Source organism: Dendrobates tinctorius, unplaced genomic scaffold, assembly GCF_039654945.1.
Source record: "Dendrobates tinctorius isolate UK_male_01 unplaced genomic scaffold, ASM3965494v1 ptg000063l, whole genome shotgun sequence".
Lineage (NCBI taxonomy): Eukaryota > Metazoa > Chordata > Amphibia > Anura > Dendrobatidae > Dendrobates > Dendrobates tinctorius.
Genome location: NW_027361731.1, coordinates 29848172 through 29868502, shown reverse-complemented (window position 1 = coordinate 29868502; position 20331 = coordinate 29848172). Strand labels below are relative to the sequence as shown.

At 42.8% G+C, this 20331-nt stretch overlaps 1 protein-coding gene across 1 annotated transcript in view; it reads left to right on the top strand.

Annotated features, from left to right (window-relative positions):
* Window positions 1-16908, top strand: part of LOC141094061 (myosin-3-like) — a 131274-nt gene extending 114366 nt beyond the window's left edge. The window contains exons 31-40 of the mRNA XM_073579770.1: window positions 547-712; window positions 788-912; window positions 1885-2193; window positions 2468-2671; window positions 2862-2987; window positions 3075-3245; window positions 8957-9061; window positions 9134-9229; window positions 13754-13891; window positions 14740-16908. Coding sequence (XP_073435871.1) covers window positions 547-712; window positions 788-912; window positions 1885-2193; window positions 2468-2671; window positions 2862-2987; window positions 3075-3245; window positions 8957-9061; window positions 9134-9229; window positions 13754-13891; window positions 14740-14763 — 1464 coding nt within the window. The 3' untranslated portion in view covers window positions 14764-16908. The remainder of the gene's footprint in view (window positions 1-546; window positions 713-787; window positions 913-1884; window positions 2194-2467; window positions 2672-2861; window positions 2988-3074; window positions 3246-8956; window positions 9062-9133; window positions 9230-13753; window positions 13892-14739) is intronic.
* Window positions 16909-20331: the final 3423 nt, after the last annotated feature.

The window sequence follows — 20331 nt, the reverse complement described above, 5'->3', positions numbered from 1 at the left end:
CTGATAATATCAGATCTGTGATTAAGATATGAGATACTAAGTCAGGGCTCTGAGATAATATCAGATATGTGGTTAGGATCTGAGATGATAAGTTAGGGGTCTGGGATAATATCAGAAATGAGGTCAGGATCTGGGATAATAAATAAGGGTGCCTGGATAATATCAGATCTGTGGTTATGATTTGAGATAATAAGTCCGAGTTCTGGGATAATGTCCGATATGAGGTCAGGATCAGGAATAATAAATTAGGGCTCTGGGACAATATCAGATCTGTGGTTAGGATCTGAGATAATAAGTCAGAGCTCTAGGATAATATCAGATATGAGGTCAGGATCTGGGATAATAAATTAGGGCTCTGGGACAACATCAGATCTGTGGTTAGGATTTAAGATAATAAGTCCGAGCTCTGTGATAATGTCAAATATGAGGTCAGGATCTGGGATAGTAAGTCAGGGCACTGAGATAATATCACATATAAGATCAGGATCTGGGATAATAAGTCAGAGCTTTGATATTTGACTTTTGGTTGTAATTTTCCCACATTAGATCCTCCTAGAATGGCGACAGAAATACGAGGAATCTCAGTCTGAACTTGAATCTTCTATGAAAGAATCGAGATCTCTAAGCACGGAGCTCTTCAAAATGAAGAACGCATACGAGGAGACCCTGGACAGTCTGGAGACGATAAGGAGGGAAAACAAGAACCTGCAAGGTGACTGCAGCACCTGCGCATGAGCAGCCTCATGTACTGGGAATTATGGGAAATAACCCCCTGTGTCTCACACAGAGGAGATCACAGACCTCACGGAACAAGTGGCCATGAGCACTAAGACCATTCATGAGCTGGAGAAGGCCAAGAAGCAGGTGGAGATGGAGAAGAGTGAAATGCAGGCTTCACTGGAGGAAGCGGAGGTAACCCGCCTGCCGTACATCAGATCACGCTGCAGTTCCCGATCCCCACAGGCAGGGGGCGGTGAAGTCCTCCTGCTTCATCTACGGACATGAACAGGAGAATCATGCCCTCCTGACCTATTCAAAAAATAGGCTTTTTTTGCTCATATAGGTTATGTTCACACAATGTAATTTTGGAGCATTGTAGCAAAAAAACACATTGTGTGAACATATCCTTTGACTCCTGCATTTAGATTTTGGGGGTGAAATAAATTCCATTTTAAGGTGAAAAATGCCACTTAAAGGGGTGCTCTAGTCTGTCAAAAAAATCCACCATCTGAGTCCATGTGAATCAGTGGGAGAGAAAATTGTCCAGGTGGACCAACTCCGGGAGAGAGGTGGGATTTTTCTCACGTCTTGTTCTCGTTGTCTCGATGGATTATTATATCACCTGTTTGTCATGGGGTCCTTCTCCGATACCACACAATCAACAGAGCGAGGGAAGTGTGAACAATGCCAAGACCTTTATTATAGGCAAAACTAAAAGGTCCATAAACAATCCACCACACTGAGGATACAATAGTCCAGAACACGAATGCAGTTCAGTAACAGGACGAATATCCAGGGAGATGAGAGTCCAAAAATCCAGCAGCCAGAGGATAAAATGCATCCATATGCTTCCTTCTGTCTGGCGTGCCGTCTTCACACAATCATCACCACACACTGTCTGACTTGTCCAGCCCCTGTCCTCCCCAGCCCCATCCTTATGTCCAGGGGTAGTCGGACAGGTTGGGGCAGTTTGCAGGCCTCCCAGACGTGACAAAGGAGCTTTGGTGATTAAGGAACTACAGGGGGTCATCAAGAGACAGATACAGTCAGGCTGTAGACATACAAGGCAACAAGAAAAACACTATGAAAATCAGTGAAATAGAAATATACACAAAATGATATCCACATAGCATATCACACCATCACACTGTTGTCTACTTAAAGGCAACTCTGGAGCATGAAGAGGCCAAGATCCTCCGCATCCAGCTGGAACTGACCCAAGTGAGGACCGACATCGAACGCAGAGTGGCAGAGAAGGATGAGGAGATCGAACAGATGAAGAGGAACTACCAGAGGACATTTGAGACTATGCAGACGGCCCTGGATTCTGAGATCAGGAACAGAAACGAGGCTATCAGAATTAAGAAGAAGATGGAGGGCGACCTCAATGAGATGGAGATACAGCTCAGTCATTCACACCGCATTGCGGCAGAAGCTCAGAAACACCTGAGGAACGTTCAAGGGCAACTCAAGGTGAGTCCCGTGTGGGTTAGAAGATGGCAACAACTCAATCATCGCTGTTGACCTACCATTGACTGCTGCCTTCAGAGTAGTCCATGAAATAGTCACTATTGTGTAGTCCTCTCTTCTTATGGACAGTGGACTTCTGCTGATAAGTCTAGTTCTGTGAAGTTTCGTCATGAAAATTCAACAGTTGTTGGTTTTTCACCCAAAGCTGTAGAGTCCTCTATCTGGTGGACATTCTGCCTGTTCCCCAATGACTCTAGGGTTATCTTTCTCCTGCTAGGACGCTCAGATCCACCTTGATGATGCTCTCCGTGGTCAGGAAGAGCTCAAGGAGCAGCTTGCCATCGTTGAACGTAGAAACAACCTCTTAGTGGTGGAGATCGAGGAGCTGAGGACTTCACTAGAGCAGACAGAGAGATCCAGGAAGGTCGCGGAACAGGAGCTCATGGACTCCACCGAGCGAGTTCAGCTCTTGCATTCCCAGGTAAGGGAATGACTTCATGATGCGTAACTTATGGGTGAAGAGGGTACATGGTGAACCCAGTACTGACTATCTCCAGATCATCATGCCTGTGAAGGTCTTCATCAGTCACAAAGACATCAGGCCCTCTCATTGGCAGGTAGTGACTGTGATTGCAATGGGTTTTCAGAAGATACTTTTTTTTTTTCATCAGAACACGAGCCTCATCAGCATCAAGAAGAAGCTGGAGAGCGACGTCTCACAGCTGCAAGGTGACATTGAGGACGTGACCAAGGAGGCCAGGAACGCCGAGGAAAAAGCAAAGAAAGCCATCACTGACGTAAGACAAGCATGACTGTTATACACTGACGGAACCTGTAAATCAGTGATCACATCAGGGAAAGTTGTTGTTCTTTGTACATTTCAGGCAGCCATGATGGCCGAGGAACTAAAAAAGGAGCAAGACACCAGCGCCCACCTCGAGAGGATGAAGAAGAATCTGGATCAGATGGTGAAGGATCTACAATTGCGTCTGGAAGAAGCCGAACAGCTGGCACTTAAGGGTGGCAGGAAACAACTTCAGAAGCTCGAGGCTAGAGTAAGAACCTAGCAAAACCTATAAAATGTATAACAATGTAGCTCCTATACTACTGCCCCGTATATGCAAGAATATATCTACTATTCTACTGCCCCCCATATGCAAGAATATAACTACTATACTACTGCCCCTATATACAAGAATATAACTACTATAATACTGCCCTATACACAAGAATATAACTACTATAATACTGCCTCCTATGTACAAGAATATAACTACTATAATACTGCCCCTATGTACAAAAATATAACTACTATAATACTGCCCCCTATGTACAAGAGTATAACTACTATAATACTGCCTCCTATGTACAAGAATATAACTACTATAATACTGCTCCCTATGTACAAGAATATAACTACTATAATACTGCTCCTATGTACAAGAATATAACTACTATAATACTGCTCCTATGTACAAGAATATAACTACTATAATACTGCCCAGTAGTTACAAGAATATAACTACTATAATACTGCTCCCTATGTACAAGAATATAACTACTATAATACTGCCCCTATGTACAAGACTACAACTACTATAATACTGCTCCTATGTACAAGAATATAACTACTATAATACTGCCCCCTATGTACAAGAGTATAACTACTATAATACTGCTCCTATGTACAAGAATATAACTACTATAATACTGCTCCTATGTACAAGAATATATCTACTATAATACTGCTCCTATGTACAAGAATATAACTACTATAATACTGCCCCTATGTACAAGACTACAACTACTATAATACTGCTCCTATGTACAAGAATATAACTACTATAATACTGCCCCCTATGTACAAGAATATAACTACTATAATACTGCTCCTATGTACATGAATATAACTACTATAATACTGCCCCCTATGTACAAGAATATAACTACTATAATACTGCTCCTATGTGCAAGAATATAACTACTATAATACTGCCCCTATGTACAAGAATATAACTACTATAATACTGCTCCTATATACAAGAATATAACTACTATAATACTGCTCCTATGTACAAGAATATAACTACTATAATACTGCCCCTATGTACAAGAATATAACTACTATAATACTGCTCCTATGTACAAGAGTATAACTACTATAATACTGCCCCCTATGTACAAGAATATAACTACTATAATACTGCTCCTATGTACAAGAATATAACTACTATAATACTGCCCCCTATGTACAAGAATATAACTACTATAATACTGCCCCCTATGTACAAGAATATAACTACTATAATACTGCCCCTATGTACAAGAATATAACTACTATAATACTGCTCCTATATACAAGAATATAACTACTATAATACTGCTCCTATGTACAAGAATATAACTACTATAATACTGCCCCTATGTACAAGAATATAACTACTATAATACTGCTCCTATGTACAAGAGTATAACTACTATAATACTGCCCCCTATGTACAAGAATATAACTACTATAATACTGCTCCTATGTACAAGAATATAACTACTATAATACTGCCCCCTATGTACAAGAATATAACTACTATAATACTGCCCCCTATGTACAAGAATATAACTACTGTAATACTGCCCCCTATGTACAGGAATATAACTACTTTAATACTGCCCCCATATACAAGAATATAACTACTATAATCCTGCCCCTATGTACAAGAATACAGTTGACACCCCTGCAATTCTGTCAGATAATACTCAGTTTCTTCCTGAAAATGATTGCAAACACAAATTCTTTGGTATTATCTTCATTTAATTTGTCTTAAATGAAGAAACACAAAAGAGAATGAAGCAAAAAGCAAAACATTGATCATTTCACACAAAACTCCAAAAATGCCTCCTATGTACAAGAATGTAGCTACTATAATACTGCCCCTATGTACAAGACTACAACTACTATAATACTGCTCCTATGTACAAGAATATAACTACTATAATACTGCCCCCTATGTACAAGAATATAACTACTATAATACTGCCCCCTATGTACAAGAATATAACTACTATAATACTGCTCCTATGTACAAGAATATAACTACTATAATACTGCCCCCTATGTACAAGAATATAACTACTATAATACTGCTCCTATGTACATGAATATAACTACTATAATACTGCCCCTATGTACAAGAATATAACTACTATAATCCTGCCCCTATGTACAAGAATACAGTTGACACCCCTGCAATTCTGTCAGATAATACTCAGTTTCTTCCTGAAAATGATTGCAAACACAAATTCTTTGGTATTATCTTCATTTAATTTGTCTTAAATGAAAAAACACAAAAGAGAATGAAGTAAAAAGCAAAACATTGATCATTTCACACAAAACTCCAAAAATGCCTCCTATGTACAAGAATGTAGCTACTATAATACTGCTCCTATGTACAAGAATATAACTACTATAATACTGCCTCATATGTACAAGAATATAACTACTATAATACTGCCCCTATGTACAAGAATATAACTACTATAATACTGCCCCCTATGTACAAGAATATATCTACTATAATACTGCCCCTATGTGCAAGAATATAACTACTATAATACAGCTCCTATGTACAAGAATATAACTACTATAATACTGCCCCCTATGTACAAGAATATAACTACTATAATACTGCCCCCTATGTACAAGAATATAACTACTATAATACTTCTCCTATGTACAAGAAAATAACTACTATAATACTGCCTCCTATGTACAAGAATATAACTACTATAATACTGCCTCCTATGTACAAGAATATAACTACTGTAATACTGCCCCCTATGTACAAGAATATAACTACTATAATAATGCCCCTATTATAACTACTATAATACTGCTCCTATGTACAAGAATATAACTACTATACTACTGCCCCTATATACAAGAATATAACTACTATAATACTGCCCCTATACACAAGAATATAACTACTATAATACTGCCTCCTATGTACAAGAATATAACTACTATAATACTGCCCCTATGTACAAAAATATAACTACCATAATACTGCCCCCTATGTACAAGAATATAACTACCATAATACTGCCCCCTATGTACAAGAATATAACTACTATAATACTGCTCCTATGTACAAGAATATAACTACTATAATACTGCCCCCTATGTACAAGAATATAACTACTATAATACTGCTCCTATGTACAAGAATATAACTACTATAATACTGCCCCCTATGTACAAGAATATAACTACTATAATACTGCCCCCTATGTACAAGAATATAACTACTGTAATACTGCCCCCTATGTACAGGAATATAACTACTATAATCCTGCCCCTATGTACAAGAATACAGTTGACACCCCTGCAATTCTGTCAGATAATACTCAGTTTCTTCCTGAAAATGATTGCAAACACAAATTCTTTGGTATTATCTTCATTTAATTTGTCTTAAATGAAAAAACACAAAAGAGAATGAAGCAAAAAGCAAAACATTGATCATTTCACACAAAACTCCAAAAATGCCTCCTATGTACATGAATGTAGCTACTATAATACTGCCCCTATGTACAGGAATATAACTACTATAATACTGCTCCTATGTACAAGAATATAACTACTATAATACTGCCTCCTATGTACAAGAATATAACTACTATAATACTGCCCCTATGTACAAGAATATAACTACTATAATACTGCCCCCTATGTACAAGAATATATCTACTATAATACTGCCCCTATGTGCAAGAATATAACTACTATAATACTGCCCCCTATGTACAAGAATATAACTACTATAATACTGCCCCCTATGTACAAGAATATAACTACTATAATACTGCTCTTATGTACAAGAAAATAACTACTATAATACTGCCTCCTATGTACAAGAATATAACTACTATAATACTGCCTCCTATGTACAAGAATATAACTACTATTATACTGCTCCTATGTACAAGAATATAACTACTATAATACCACCCCTATGTACAAGAATATAACTACTATAATACTGCCCCCTATGTACAAGAATATAACTACTATAATAATGCCCCTATTATAACTACTATAATACTGCTCCTATGTACAAGAATATAACTACTATAATACTGCCCCCTATGTACAAGAATATAACTACTATAATACTGCCCCTATGTACAAGAATATAACTACTATAATACTGCCCCTATATACAGGAATATAACTACTATAATACTGCCCCCTATGTACAAGAATATAACTACTATAATACTGCCCCTATATACAAGAATATAACTACTATAATACTGCCCCCTATGTACAAGAATATAACTACTATAATACTGCCTCCTATGTACAAGAATATAACTACTATAATACTGCTCCCTATGTACAAGAATATAGCTACTATAATACTGGCCCCTATGTACAAGAATATAACTACTATAATACTGCCCCTATATACAAGAATATAAGTACTATAATACTGACCCTATGTACAAGAATAATATAGCTACTATAATACTGCCCCTATGTACAAGAATATAACTACTATAATACTGCCCCTATGTACAAGAATATAACTACTATAATACTGCCCCTATGTACAAGAATATAACTACTATAATACTGCCCCTATGTACAAGAATATAACTACTATAATACTGCCCCCTATGTACAAGAATATAACTACTATAATACTGCCCCTATATACAAGATTATAACTACTATAATACTGCTCCTATGTACAAGAATATAACTACTATAATACTGCCTCCTATGTACAAGAATATTACTACTATAATACTGCTCCTATGTACAAGAACATATCTACTATAATACTGCTCCTATGTACAAGAATGTAACTACTATAATACTGCCCCCTATGTACAAGAATATAACTACTATAATACTGCCCCCTATGTACAGGAATATAACTACTTTAATACTGCCCCCATGTACAAGAATATAACTTCTATAATCCTGCCCCTATGTACAAGAATACAGTTGACACCCCTGCAATTCTGTCAGATAATACTCAGTTTCTTCCTGAAAATGATTGCAAACACAAATTCTTTGGTATTATCTTCATTTAATTTGTCTTAAATGAAAAAACACAAAAGAGAATGAAGCAAAAAGCAAAACATTGATCATTTCACACAAAACTCCAAAAATGCCTCCTATGTACAAGAATGTAGCTACTATATTACTGCCCCTATGTACAGGAATATAACTACTATAATACTGCTCCTATGTACAAGAATATAACTACTATAATACTGCCTCCTATGTACAAGAATATAACTACTATAATACTGCCCCTATGTACAAGAATATAACTACTATAATATTGCCCCCTATGTACAAGAATATATCTACTATAATACTGCTCTTATGTACAAGAAAATAACTACTATAATACTGCTCCTATGTACAAGAATATAACTACTATAATACTGCCTCCTATGTACAAGAATATAACTACTGTAATACTGCCTCCTATGTGCAAGAATATAACTACTATAATACTGCCCCCTATGTACAAGAATATAGCTACTATAATACTGCTCCCTATGTACAAGAATATAACTACTATAATACTGCTCCCTATGTACAAGAATATAACTACTATAATACTGCTCCCTATGTACAAGAATATAACTACTATAATACTGCTCCCTATGTACAAGAATATAACTACTATAATACTGCCCCTTGTGGCCGGTTTCTGCAGTGTCGCCTTCATTCCCTGTTTCTGCACAGGTGAGAGAACTGGAGGCAGAGTTGGATCTGGAGCAGAAGAGAAGTGCAGACGTGGTTAAGGGCATTAGGAAGTTTGAGAGACGGGTGAAGGAGCTTACGTTCCAGGTAAGAGACAATCTTGGGATCTGGTTGATCCCCTCCACTGAACGTATTATTTACCTTCTTTCTGTACATCAGGCTGAGGAGGACAAGAAGAATAATCTGCGGCTGCAGGATCTGGTGGATAAACTGCAGCTGAAAGTGAAGTCCTACAAGAGACTTACGGAGGAAGCGGTGAGTGTGAGCAGCGGGAGGGAGGAGGCCCCGGGGCTGCAACAGGGCATCTTAGGGGTTAAATGTGCACAATACGTGCTCATAAACAAGTCACCTCCAGAGCTGCACTCACTATTCTGCTGTTACATCGTATCTTATCCTCCAGTCACCTCCAGAGCTGCACTCACTATTCTGCTGTTACATTGTCTTATCCTCCAGTCACCTCCAGAGCTGCACTCACTATTCTGCTGTTACCTTGTCTTATCCTTCAGTCACCTCCAGAGCTGCACTCACTATTCTGCTGTTACATCCTGTCTTAGGGTGGTTTAACATTAGCGTTTAAGGCCGCAGCGTCGGCCTGCGCACGGCCGCCGCTAAGCCCCACCCCCTGCCGTGCCTCCGCCAGTAGCTCCGCCTACGGGCTCATGACGCTGCATGCGTCCTACGTCCCCTATCTTTAGCACTGCGGACGCAGTCTGTGCGCAGGTATGCGTTTGGCGGCTCATGCGTCCTTTTGACGGTGCGCCGAGCGCACCAAATTGGACCAGGTTGCGTTTGGCGCTGGTCGGCGCACCCATCAAAAGGACGCATGCGCCGCCAAACGCATACCTGCTCACGGCCTGCGTCCGCAGTGCTAAAGATAGGGGACGCAGGACGCATGCAGCATGACGCTGCATGCGTCTTGCGTCCCCTATCTTTAGCATGACGCGCCCGTAGGCGGAGCTACCGGTGGAGGCGCGGCAGGGGGGCGGGGCTTAGCTGCGGCCGTGCGCAGGCCGACGCTGCGGCCTTAAACGCTAATGTGAAACCACCCTTATCCTCCAGTTACCTCCAGAGCTGCAGTCACTATTCTGCTGTTACATCATGTCTTATCCTCCAGTCACCTCCAGAGCTGCACTCACTATTCTGCTGTTACATCATGTCTTATCCTTCAGTCGCCTCCAGAGCTGCATTCACTATTCTGCTGTTACATCATGTCTTATCCTCTGGTCACCTCCAGAGTTACATCATGTCTTATCCTCCGATCACCTCCAGAGCTGCAGTCAGTATTCTGCTGTTGCATCATGTCTTATCCTCCTGTCACCTCCAGAGTTACATCATGTCTTATCCTCCAGTCACCTCCAGAGCTGGGGTCACTATTCTGCTGTTACATCATGTCTTACCCTCCAGTCACCTCCAGAGCTGCACTCTGCTGTTACATTGTGTCTTATGCTCCAGTCACCTCCAGACCTGCACTCACTATTCTGCAGTTATATTGTGTCTTATGCTCCAGTCACATCCAGAGCTGCAGTCACTATTCTGCTGCTACATCATGTCTTATCCTCCATTCACCTCCAGAGCTGCAGTCATTATTCTGTTATATTATGTTATACCCTCCAGTCACCTCCAGAGCTGCAGTCATTATTCTGTTATTTTATGTTATACCCTCCAGTCACCTCCAGAGCTGCAGGCTTTATTCTGCTGTTACATTGTGTATTATCCTCCAGTCACCACCAGAGCTGCAGTCACTATTCTGCTGTTGCATCATGTATTATCATCCAGTCACCTCCAGAGCTGCAGTCGCTATGTCTACCCTAATAACACACAGCAATGCTCACCATGTTCCAGTTCTCTGCCAGCAGGAGGCAGAAGACAGCTGTGAGGCTCTGTACACTAAGTGGGATGATTTAGCGAATCCTGCTTTGAGCAGGGGGTTGGACCAGATGGCCCAGGAGGTCCCTTCCAACTCTACGATTCTATGAGGGGGTGTCGCATTGTATGTTAGAAACGCGTATATCTGCACAGAGATTGAAGCTTCAGAGACTGGGAGTTCTGTGGAAACTGTTTGGGTAAGAATACAAGGACAGAACAATGGAAAGGACACCATTGTAGGCATTTACTACAGGCCACCTGTGCAAGCCGAAGATATAGATGAACTCTTTATGCATCAGATGGCCAAGTTCTCCAAAAAATATGACATGGTTGTCATGGGAGATTTCAACTATCCAGACATTTGTTGGGAATCTCTCTCAGGCAAAACTAACAGGTCAAGGAAATTCTTATCCTCTCTTGCTGACAACTTTATCTTCCAAAAGGTAAGGGAGAAAACAAGGGGAACTGCTACCTTGGATCTAATCCTTATAAACAGGGAGGAAATGGTTGAGGAGGTAAAAGTGGCTGGGACCCTAGGAGGTAGTGACCATGCTATTTTAGAATTTTGGATAACTAGAGGCGGAAGACCTGTGAAGACTCAGACATCAAGGTTAGATTTCAGAAAGGCAGATTTTAAGGGATTCAGAAAGAGAATTGGAGGGATCCAATGGCTGGATATCCTTAAAGACAAAAATGTCCAGGAAGGATGGGAAATCTTGAAAAATGAAATTCTCAAAGCACAGTTGTTAACAATTCCGAAAAGAGGGAAGAATAGGAAGCAGTTAAGGAAACCAGGATGGATGAACACAGAACTTAAGCACATGCTAAAAAGGAAGAAAAAAATGTTTATAAAATGGAAAGAGGGAGGCATATCTAAAGAAGAATATAATGCTGTCTGCAGAACCTGCAGGGCACAAATCAGATTACCTAAAGCTGAAAATGAATTGAGGCTTGCAAGAGATGTCAAAAGCAATAATAAAGGATTTTGGGGATATGTCAAAAGTAAAAGAAAAGTCAAAGATGCTATAGGATTTTTACAGGATGAAAATGATGAAATGGTAAGACAGGATGTTGAGAAGGCTGAACTTTTAAATTCCTATTTTGCATCTGTTTTCTCTCAGAAAGGAAATGTAACATCAACTGTTATTCACTGTCCTATTAAGGGAATAGAAGAATCCAGGATATCTATAAACAGAAAGATAGTGAGGAAACACTTAGCTAGCCTAAATGAATTCAAGTCTCCAGGTCCAGATGAATTACACCCCAGAGTACTGAAGGAGATAGCAGAAGAAATTTTTGAACCCCTCTCTATAATCTTTGAAAATTCTTGGAGAACAGGAGAAGTGCCAGAAGACTGGAGAAGAGCAAATGTTGTTCCTATCTTCAAAAAGGGGAAGAAGGTGGACCCAGGTAACTATAGGCCGGTGAGTCTGACTTCTATACCAGGAAAGATCTTTGAACAAATTATTAAACAACATGTATGTCAATACCTGGATAAGAATGAAGTGATTAAACAGAGTCAGCATGGGTTTGTAACTAATAAGTCATGTCAGACTAACTTAATTTCCTTCTATGACGGTATCACTGATTGGGTGGATCAAGGAAATGCTGTAGATATAGTATATCTTGACTTCAGCAAAGCATTTGACAAAGTCTCTCATACAATCCTTATTGAAAAAATGATTAAGTATGGAATGGACAAGGCAACTGTTAGGTGGATTCATAACTGGCTTAGTGATCGGACCCAAAGAGTGGTCGTAAATGGCTGCACATCCAGTTGGAAGAATGTCTCAAGTGGGGTACCACAGGGCTCTGTCCTGGGCCCTGTATTGTTCAACATCTTTATCAACGATTTAGATGAAGGAATTGAGGGTAAACTGATTAAATTTGCTGATGACACAAAGCTAGGAGGGATAGCTAATACTAGAGAAGAGAGAGAGAGGATTCAAAAAGATTTAAATAAACTGGAGAAGTGGGCAGCAACTAACAGAATGGTTTTTAACAGGGAGAAATGCAAAGTACTACATCTGGGCAATAAAAATGGAAAAAACATATATAGAATGGGAGGAATAGGGCTAAGTGACAGCACATGTGAAAAAGACTTGGGTATACTAATAGATCACAGACTGAATATGAGTCAACAGTGTGATGCAGCAGCAAAAAAGGCAAATGCAATTCTAGGATGTATTAACAGAAGCATACAGTCTAGATCACGTGAAGTCATTATTTCCCTCTACTCCTCTTTGGTCAGACCTCATCTGGAATATTGTGTCCAGTTTTGGGCACCACATTTTAAAAAAGACATCAACAAACTGGAGCAAGTTCAGAAAAGAGCGACCAGAATGGTGACCGGTCTGCAAACCCTGTCTTATGAGGAAAGGTTGCAGGATTTGGGAATGTTTAGTTTGCAAAAGAGAAGACTGAGAGGAGACTTAATAGCTGTCTACAAATATCTAAAGGGCTGTCACATTGTAGAAGGATCAACTTTATTCTCATTTGCACAAGGAAAGACTAGAAGCAATGGGATGAAACTGAATGGGAGGAGACACAGATTAGATATTAGAAAAAACTTTTTGACAGTTAGAGTGATCAATGAGTGGAACAGGCTGCCACGAGAAGTGGTGAGTTCTCCTTCAATGGAAGTCTTCAAACAGAGGCTGGACAGACATCTGACTGGGATGATTTAGCGAATCCTGCTTTGAGCAGGGGGTTGGACCAGATGGCCCAGGAGGTCCCTTCCAACTCTACGATTCTATGATTCTATGATTCTATGATTCTAACAGGAGAGCATTATTTTTGTGCCTGCAGCTTTGGAAGTGACTAGAGTATAATAAATTAAATTTTTCTGGATAGTTACACTGTATCCACTCTTCCTTGATGCCATTGATTAATTCTTTCATGTCTCATGTACAGGAAGAACATTCTAACACCCACATGTCCAAGTGCAGGAGGGTTCAGCATGACCTGGAGGAGGCCGAAGAGCGGGCGGACATTGCCGAATCCCAGGTCAACAAGCTGCGGCTGAAGACTCGGGAAACCATCACCACCAAGGTGGGTTCTGCACGAGCCTGATGTAGGTTCTGCAGGGGCGGAGTTTACCTTATGCACACCAATGGGGACTCTGCAGGGGTGGGGTTCCATAGTCCACTGAATAATGTTGTTTGCTGATATGTTGATTACTCATTATACCAGACCATGCAGTTTGTTGACTTGCAAACATTGAAGGATGAACTATACCTCCACCATTGGCACCCCGCATTTGGCGGGCACCCACAAAGAGGTAACGGCAAGCGTAGGAAGCTGACCGAGAGCAGAGAGGTATGTGACCAGGTGACCTGATTGTCCCAACCTGGATTCTTCAAGACATCTTTGAGGATTCAGCGATGGTCGATGGAGCAGATCTGTGTTCATCCAGCTGGGGCCGTGGTCCCCTAAGCTGACATTCTGTAGAGTCACTGGGAACAGAGGCAAAGTCTCCTTATATAGCTCACAACTGGCCTTCAAGCCATCATTCACAGGGGGAAGGGGTGATGATGTTGACCTACAGTGTTTAATTATTTATAGTTTATCCTTCATTGTTTATAACAAACATGGCCTGGTATTTCCAATAAAGAAGTTTCAGGGAGCTTCCTTCAGGGGATCCTTAACCCAATTTGGAGAGAGGGGGTTATATAGCCAAAGAACTAAGTATCTCTGATGTTAAATCAGATGATATTTTATTGGCTAGGTAAAATGCAAAATTTTATAACAGACAATAAAAACATTAAAACATTTTTGTTAGAAAAAAAAACAACGCGTTTCGGCCATGTAGGCCTTCATCAGGTTTGAGGACAACTCCAGATGTGACTGGAGTGTACGCTGAGCTGCTTTTGCATCATTCGCTTCCTTTGTGCTTTTAGGTGTTTATGACGACTCAGGAATAAATCCGCAGACGGGAAGATGGCGGTCACGGTGACCGAAAGACGCTGACTACATCCACGGGACTGAAATCAATTCTGTATGGCGGAAGTTGTCAAGAGCGTTTATCCTACAGCGCCAGATGGGCATGGAGATGGCGGGTATCGGGGTGTGGGGATGGCGGGTATCGGGGTGTGGGGATGGCGGGTATCAGGGTGTGGGGATGGCGGGTATCAGGCATGGAAGTGGTGGGTATCAAGCCGTGGGGATGGCAGGTATCAGGGTATGGGGATGACGGGTATCGGGCATGGAGGTGGCGGGTATCGTGGTGTGGGGATGGCGGGTATCAGGGTATGGGGATAGCGGGTATCGAGGCGTGGGGATGGTGGGTATCAGGGTATGGCGATGGTGGGTATCAGGCTGTGGAGGTGGTGGGTATCGGGGTGTGGGGATGGCGGATATCAAGGCTTGGGGATGGCGGGTACCAGGGTATGGGGATAGCGGGTATCGAGGCGTGGGGATGGTGGGTATCAGGGTATGGCGATGGTGGGTATCAGGCTGTGGAGGTGGTGGGTATCGGGGTGTGGGGATGGCGGATATCAAGGCTTGGGGATGGCAGGTATCAGGGTATGGGGATGGCAGGTATCAGGGTATGGGGATGGCGGGTATCAGGCATGGAGGTGGCGGGTATCGGGGTTTGGGGATGGCGGGTTTCGAGGTGTGGGGCTGGCGGGTATCGAGGTGTGGGGATGGTGGGTATCAGGGTATGGGGATGGCGGGTATCAGGCTGTGGAGGTGGCGGGTATCGGTGTGTGGGGATGGCGGGTATCAGGATGTGGGGATGGCGGGTATCGGTATGGGGATGGCGGGTATCAGGTATGGAAGTGGTGGGTATCAAGGCGTGGGGATGGCAGGTATCAGGGTGTGGGGATGGCGGGTATCAGGGTATGGGGATGGCGGGTATCAGGCATTGAGGTGGCGGGTATCGTGGTGTGGGGATGGCAGGTATCGGGGTGTGGGGATGGCGGATATCCAGGCGTGGGGATGGCAGGTATCAGGGTATGGGGATGGTGGGTATCAGGCATGGAGGTGGCGGGTATCGGGGTGTGTGGATGGCGGGTATCGGGGTGTGGGGATGGCAGATATCAAGGCATGGGGATGGCAAGTATCAGGGTATGGGGATGGCGGGTATCAGGCATGGAGGTGGCGGGTATCGGGGTGTGGGGATGGCGGATATCAAGTCGTGGAGATGGAAGGTATCGGGGTATGGGGATGGCGGGTATCAGGCATGGAGGTGGTGGGTATCGGTGTGTGGGGATGGCGGGTATCAGGGTGGGGATGGCGGGTATCAGGGTATGGGGATGGTGGGTATCAAGGCGTGGGGATGGCAGGTATCAGGGTGTGGGGATGGCGGGTATCAGGGTGTGGGGATGGCGGGTATCAGGGTATGGGGATGGCGGGTATCAGGCATTGAGGTGGCGGGTATCGGGGTGTGGGGATGGCGGATATCAAGGCGTGGGGATGGCAGGTATCGGTATGGGGATGGTGGGTATCAGGCATGGAGGTGGCGGGTATCGGGGTGTGTGGATGGCGGGTATCGGGGTGTGGGGATGGCGGATATCAAGGCGTGGGGATGGCAGGTATCAGGGTATGGGGATGGCGGGTATCGGGGTGTGGGGATGGCGGATATCAAGTCGTGGAGATGGAAGGTATCGGGGTATGGGGATGGCGGGTATCAGGCATGGAGGTGGCGGGTATCGTGGTGTGGGGATGGCGGGTATCGTGGTATGGGGATGGTGGGTATCAGGCATGGAGGTGGCGGTTATCGGGCGTGGAGATGATGGGTATCGGGATGGTGTATATCGGGGTGTGGGGATGGCGGATATCGGGGTGTGGGTATGGTGGGTATCTGCTGTGTCCAGGAATTCCTTCTAGAGATATCTGGTGAATGTCACATGAAGCCGCGAATATCCGCCATCACTAATGGAGAATCACGCCGTCGGTGGCGCTGTGCTTCAGATGGGGAGGGGCCCTCCTGACTGCCAGATCCCATTACCCACAATGCCCCTGCACCCTGACGTTCTGCCGCTGATTCAGTCTCGCCGTGTAGTCATCTTTCACGCTGCGTCCGTCTGATCAGTCCGGATACAATAAATTAAATGTAGAAACTGCTCGTGGCTCCTTTAATCGCAGCGTTGTCACTTCTATATGGAAGCCTGAATCCTTCCATATAAGCGTCTGTGACACCCGGTGTCATTCATACATCCGGCCACCAGAGAGGCAACGCTGTCAGAGGATGTATCAGAAACCTGTCTCTTGAAGCAACCAATCACATCTTAGCTCGCCCGCCAACTTCCCCCAAAGCAACCAATCACATCCCACCCCTTATGCCATCTGCCCCTAGCAAGCAATTACATTTTCAGCTCTTCTGTCATCTGACCCTTAGCAACCAATTACATCTCATCTCTTATGTCTCCTTTGCTCCATAGCTGCCAATCACATTACAGCTCTTGTCATCTGCCCCCTAACAACTAATCACTTTCCAGCTCTTATTTCTCCTTTGTCCAATAGCAATCATATTCCTGCATTTGCTCAATCTTCCCCATAGCAACCTTCCTTCCAGCTGTTGTCATCTGCCCCATAGCAACCAATCATATTCCTGCGCTTGTTCAATCTGACTCCTAGCAACCAATCACATCCTAGCTCTTGTGCGATCTGTCCCCTAGCAATCAATCAATTTTCAGCTCTAATGCCATCTGCCCCATAGCAACCAATCACATTTCACCTCTTGTATCATCTGACACATAGCAAGCAATCACATTACAGCTCTTATGCGTCATTTGCCCCATAGCAATCAATCACATTCCTTCTCTTATTTCTCCTTTGCTACATGGCATCCAATTATATTACAGCTATTATTTCTCCTTTGCCAATAGCAACCAATCACACTTTAGCTATTGTGTGTTCTGCCCCATAGCAACCAATCACATCCCAGCTCTTGTCACCCAGATTATAGCAACCAACCACATTCCAGCTTTTATTCCATTTGCACCTAGCAAACAATCACATCGCAGGTGTTATTTTTTTATCTGACACATAGCAACCAATCACATCTTAGCTCTTGTGTCATCTGACCCCTAGCAGCCAATCACCTTCCAGCTCTTGTGTCATCTGCCCCATCGCACAAGAACTGGCATGTGATTGGTTGCTATCTGGCCCATAGCAACCAATCACATTCCACTTCTTATGCCATGTGCCCCTTAGCAACCAATCACATCACAGGTCTTATTTTTCATCTGCCACATAGCAACCACTCACATCTTAGCTCTTGTGTCATCTGACCCTTAGTAACCAATCACTTCACAGCTCTTTTGTCATCTGCCCCATAGCAACCAATCACATCATAGGTTTTATTTTTCATCTGCCACATATCAACCATAAGGATAAAAAGTTATTCTCGGGCTTACTGTGCGCTGCTTGACCAGGATAAAATCACCACAATGTGAGAAATTTAACCATTTAATTCCCAACGCGTTTCAAAGTGTGAACCACTTCTTCCTCGGGATGACATAAAGGCTTTATGTCATCCCCTGAGGAAGAAGTGGTTCACACTTTGAAACGCGTTGGGAATTAAATGGTTAAATTTCTCACATTGTGGTGATTTTATCCTGGTCAAGCAGCGCACAGTAAGCCCGAGAATAACATTTTATCCTTAAGGATCCGTATTGGAGGTCACGCAGTGGACCTTCGGGCGAGCAGCAGGCTGACAGCGGGTTTATATGCTTATACCTTTCCTGGAAAGGGTGAGTAGACCTTTACTATATCTATTCAATTGTCCACCAGATAAGACCCTATTGCGCTTTTCTGTTTCCTAGTTTTATTACATATCAACCATACACATTCCTCCTCTTATTTCTCCTTGGCTTCATAACAAGCTGTCATAGAAAATATTAAGATCTCTGAAGCCACTAGTGAGGGGCATTAACCCCCTCCCACCGCCTCTCTCTTTTGCAGAAGGTCAAGAGCTTGCAATCTAAGGTGCGTTGAAGTAGAATTGCCCAGTTGACATAGAGGAAATTACCTATAGTTGGGAAGTAACCAATCTAATTAAAATTCTTTTTGAAGCCAAGACCTCCTGGTGGGAACAGGTAAGACAGGAAGGGTCTTTTCCAAGAGTTGGATAAAAAAAGGGACATGTGTTTACACATAGATAGAGAAGTGGAAGAGTATTTAGTCCACAATAAATACATCCTGAGTTAAAATTAAACTTTTGTTCCTCTCATGGGAAATATACATTTATACCAGATACAGCGGCACTGTTAAGATTGTGTCATGTCGTCCCGGGATATCTGGGGGTAGAAGAGCACTACATATTGTGAATCGCAGATCTTCCATTTAGCCTGTGTGTTTGTGTTTCAAATTAAATGGATTTGGTTTCCTTTGGTGCTGAAGAGGGTAACAACCTTTTCTATGCTGATCAGAAACTTGCAGCTCCATTTCAGCTGCTTCTGATCTGGTCATTACCTCTCCCTATTAAACCTGACCAGACCTTCTCTGACTTGCCAGTGAAAACTTTGCTTCCTTGCTCCTTAGAGACGCTGTGCTGAATAGAGGAGATCATTGTTGCTCCTGGAGATTGTTGTGCGCTGTTTTTGGGTGTTTGCTTTCCTCATTGTCTTATTCCCATTTGGTTGGTGTATTCCTATCCTTCCCTATATAACTTTTTACCTTTGGTAAGTGTTTGTTTGTTGCTTTCTGTTATCCCTGTTTTGCCTTTGTATCTTTTGTACCTTTATATTTCTGCCCCAGCCCTCATGGGATGGGGGAGGGGACAGATCAGGGTTTAACAGGAGCATAGTAAAGTGGGAGACTCACGGAGACTGGGCCTCTCTACCTTCAAGAGAACCCCCGCGACAGGGATAGTTAGGGTCCCAGTTCCAGGGACAGTTTGAGGCCCTCTTTCCTTACCGAAGACCGTCACACTATGAGGCCTGGGACAGAAATATAATGCAAACAAGACACAAAGACAAAACAGGGATAACAGAAAGTAACAAACATACAAACACTCACCAAAGGTAAAAAGTTATATAGGGAAGGATAGCAATATACCAACAAAATGGGAATAGGACAATGAGGAAGGCATACACCCAAAAATGACGCACAACAATTCCAGGAGCAACAACAAACTCCTATTCAGCACAGCATCTCCAAGGAGCTAGGAAGCAAAGCTTTCACTGGCAAGGCAGAGAAAGGTTTTATAGGGAGAGGTAATGGCCAGATCAGTAGCAGCTGAAATGGAGTTGCAAGTTTCTGACCAGCATAAAAAGGGTCATTATCCTCTTCAGCACCAAAGGAAAGCAAATCTATTTAATATGGGACACAAACACAGGCTAAATGAAAGCTCTCTGACTCATAATACGTAGTAATCAAACCCCAGATCTTTAAGGAGGATGTGACACACGCGTGACAGTCCCCCCCCCTCTTCTACAAGGTGCCAAAGGACACTTGGGGCCGGGGTTATCCAGATGGGCCAAATGAAAACACCCTCATCCACTTCTCCGGCCATACCCCTTCCAATTTACTAAGTACTGTAC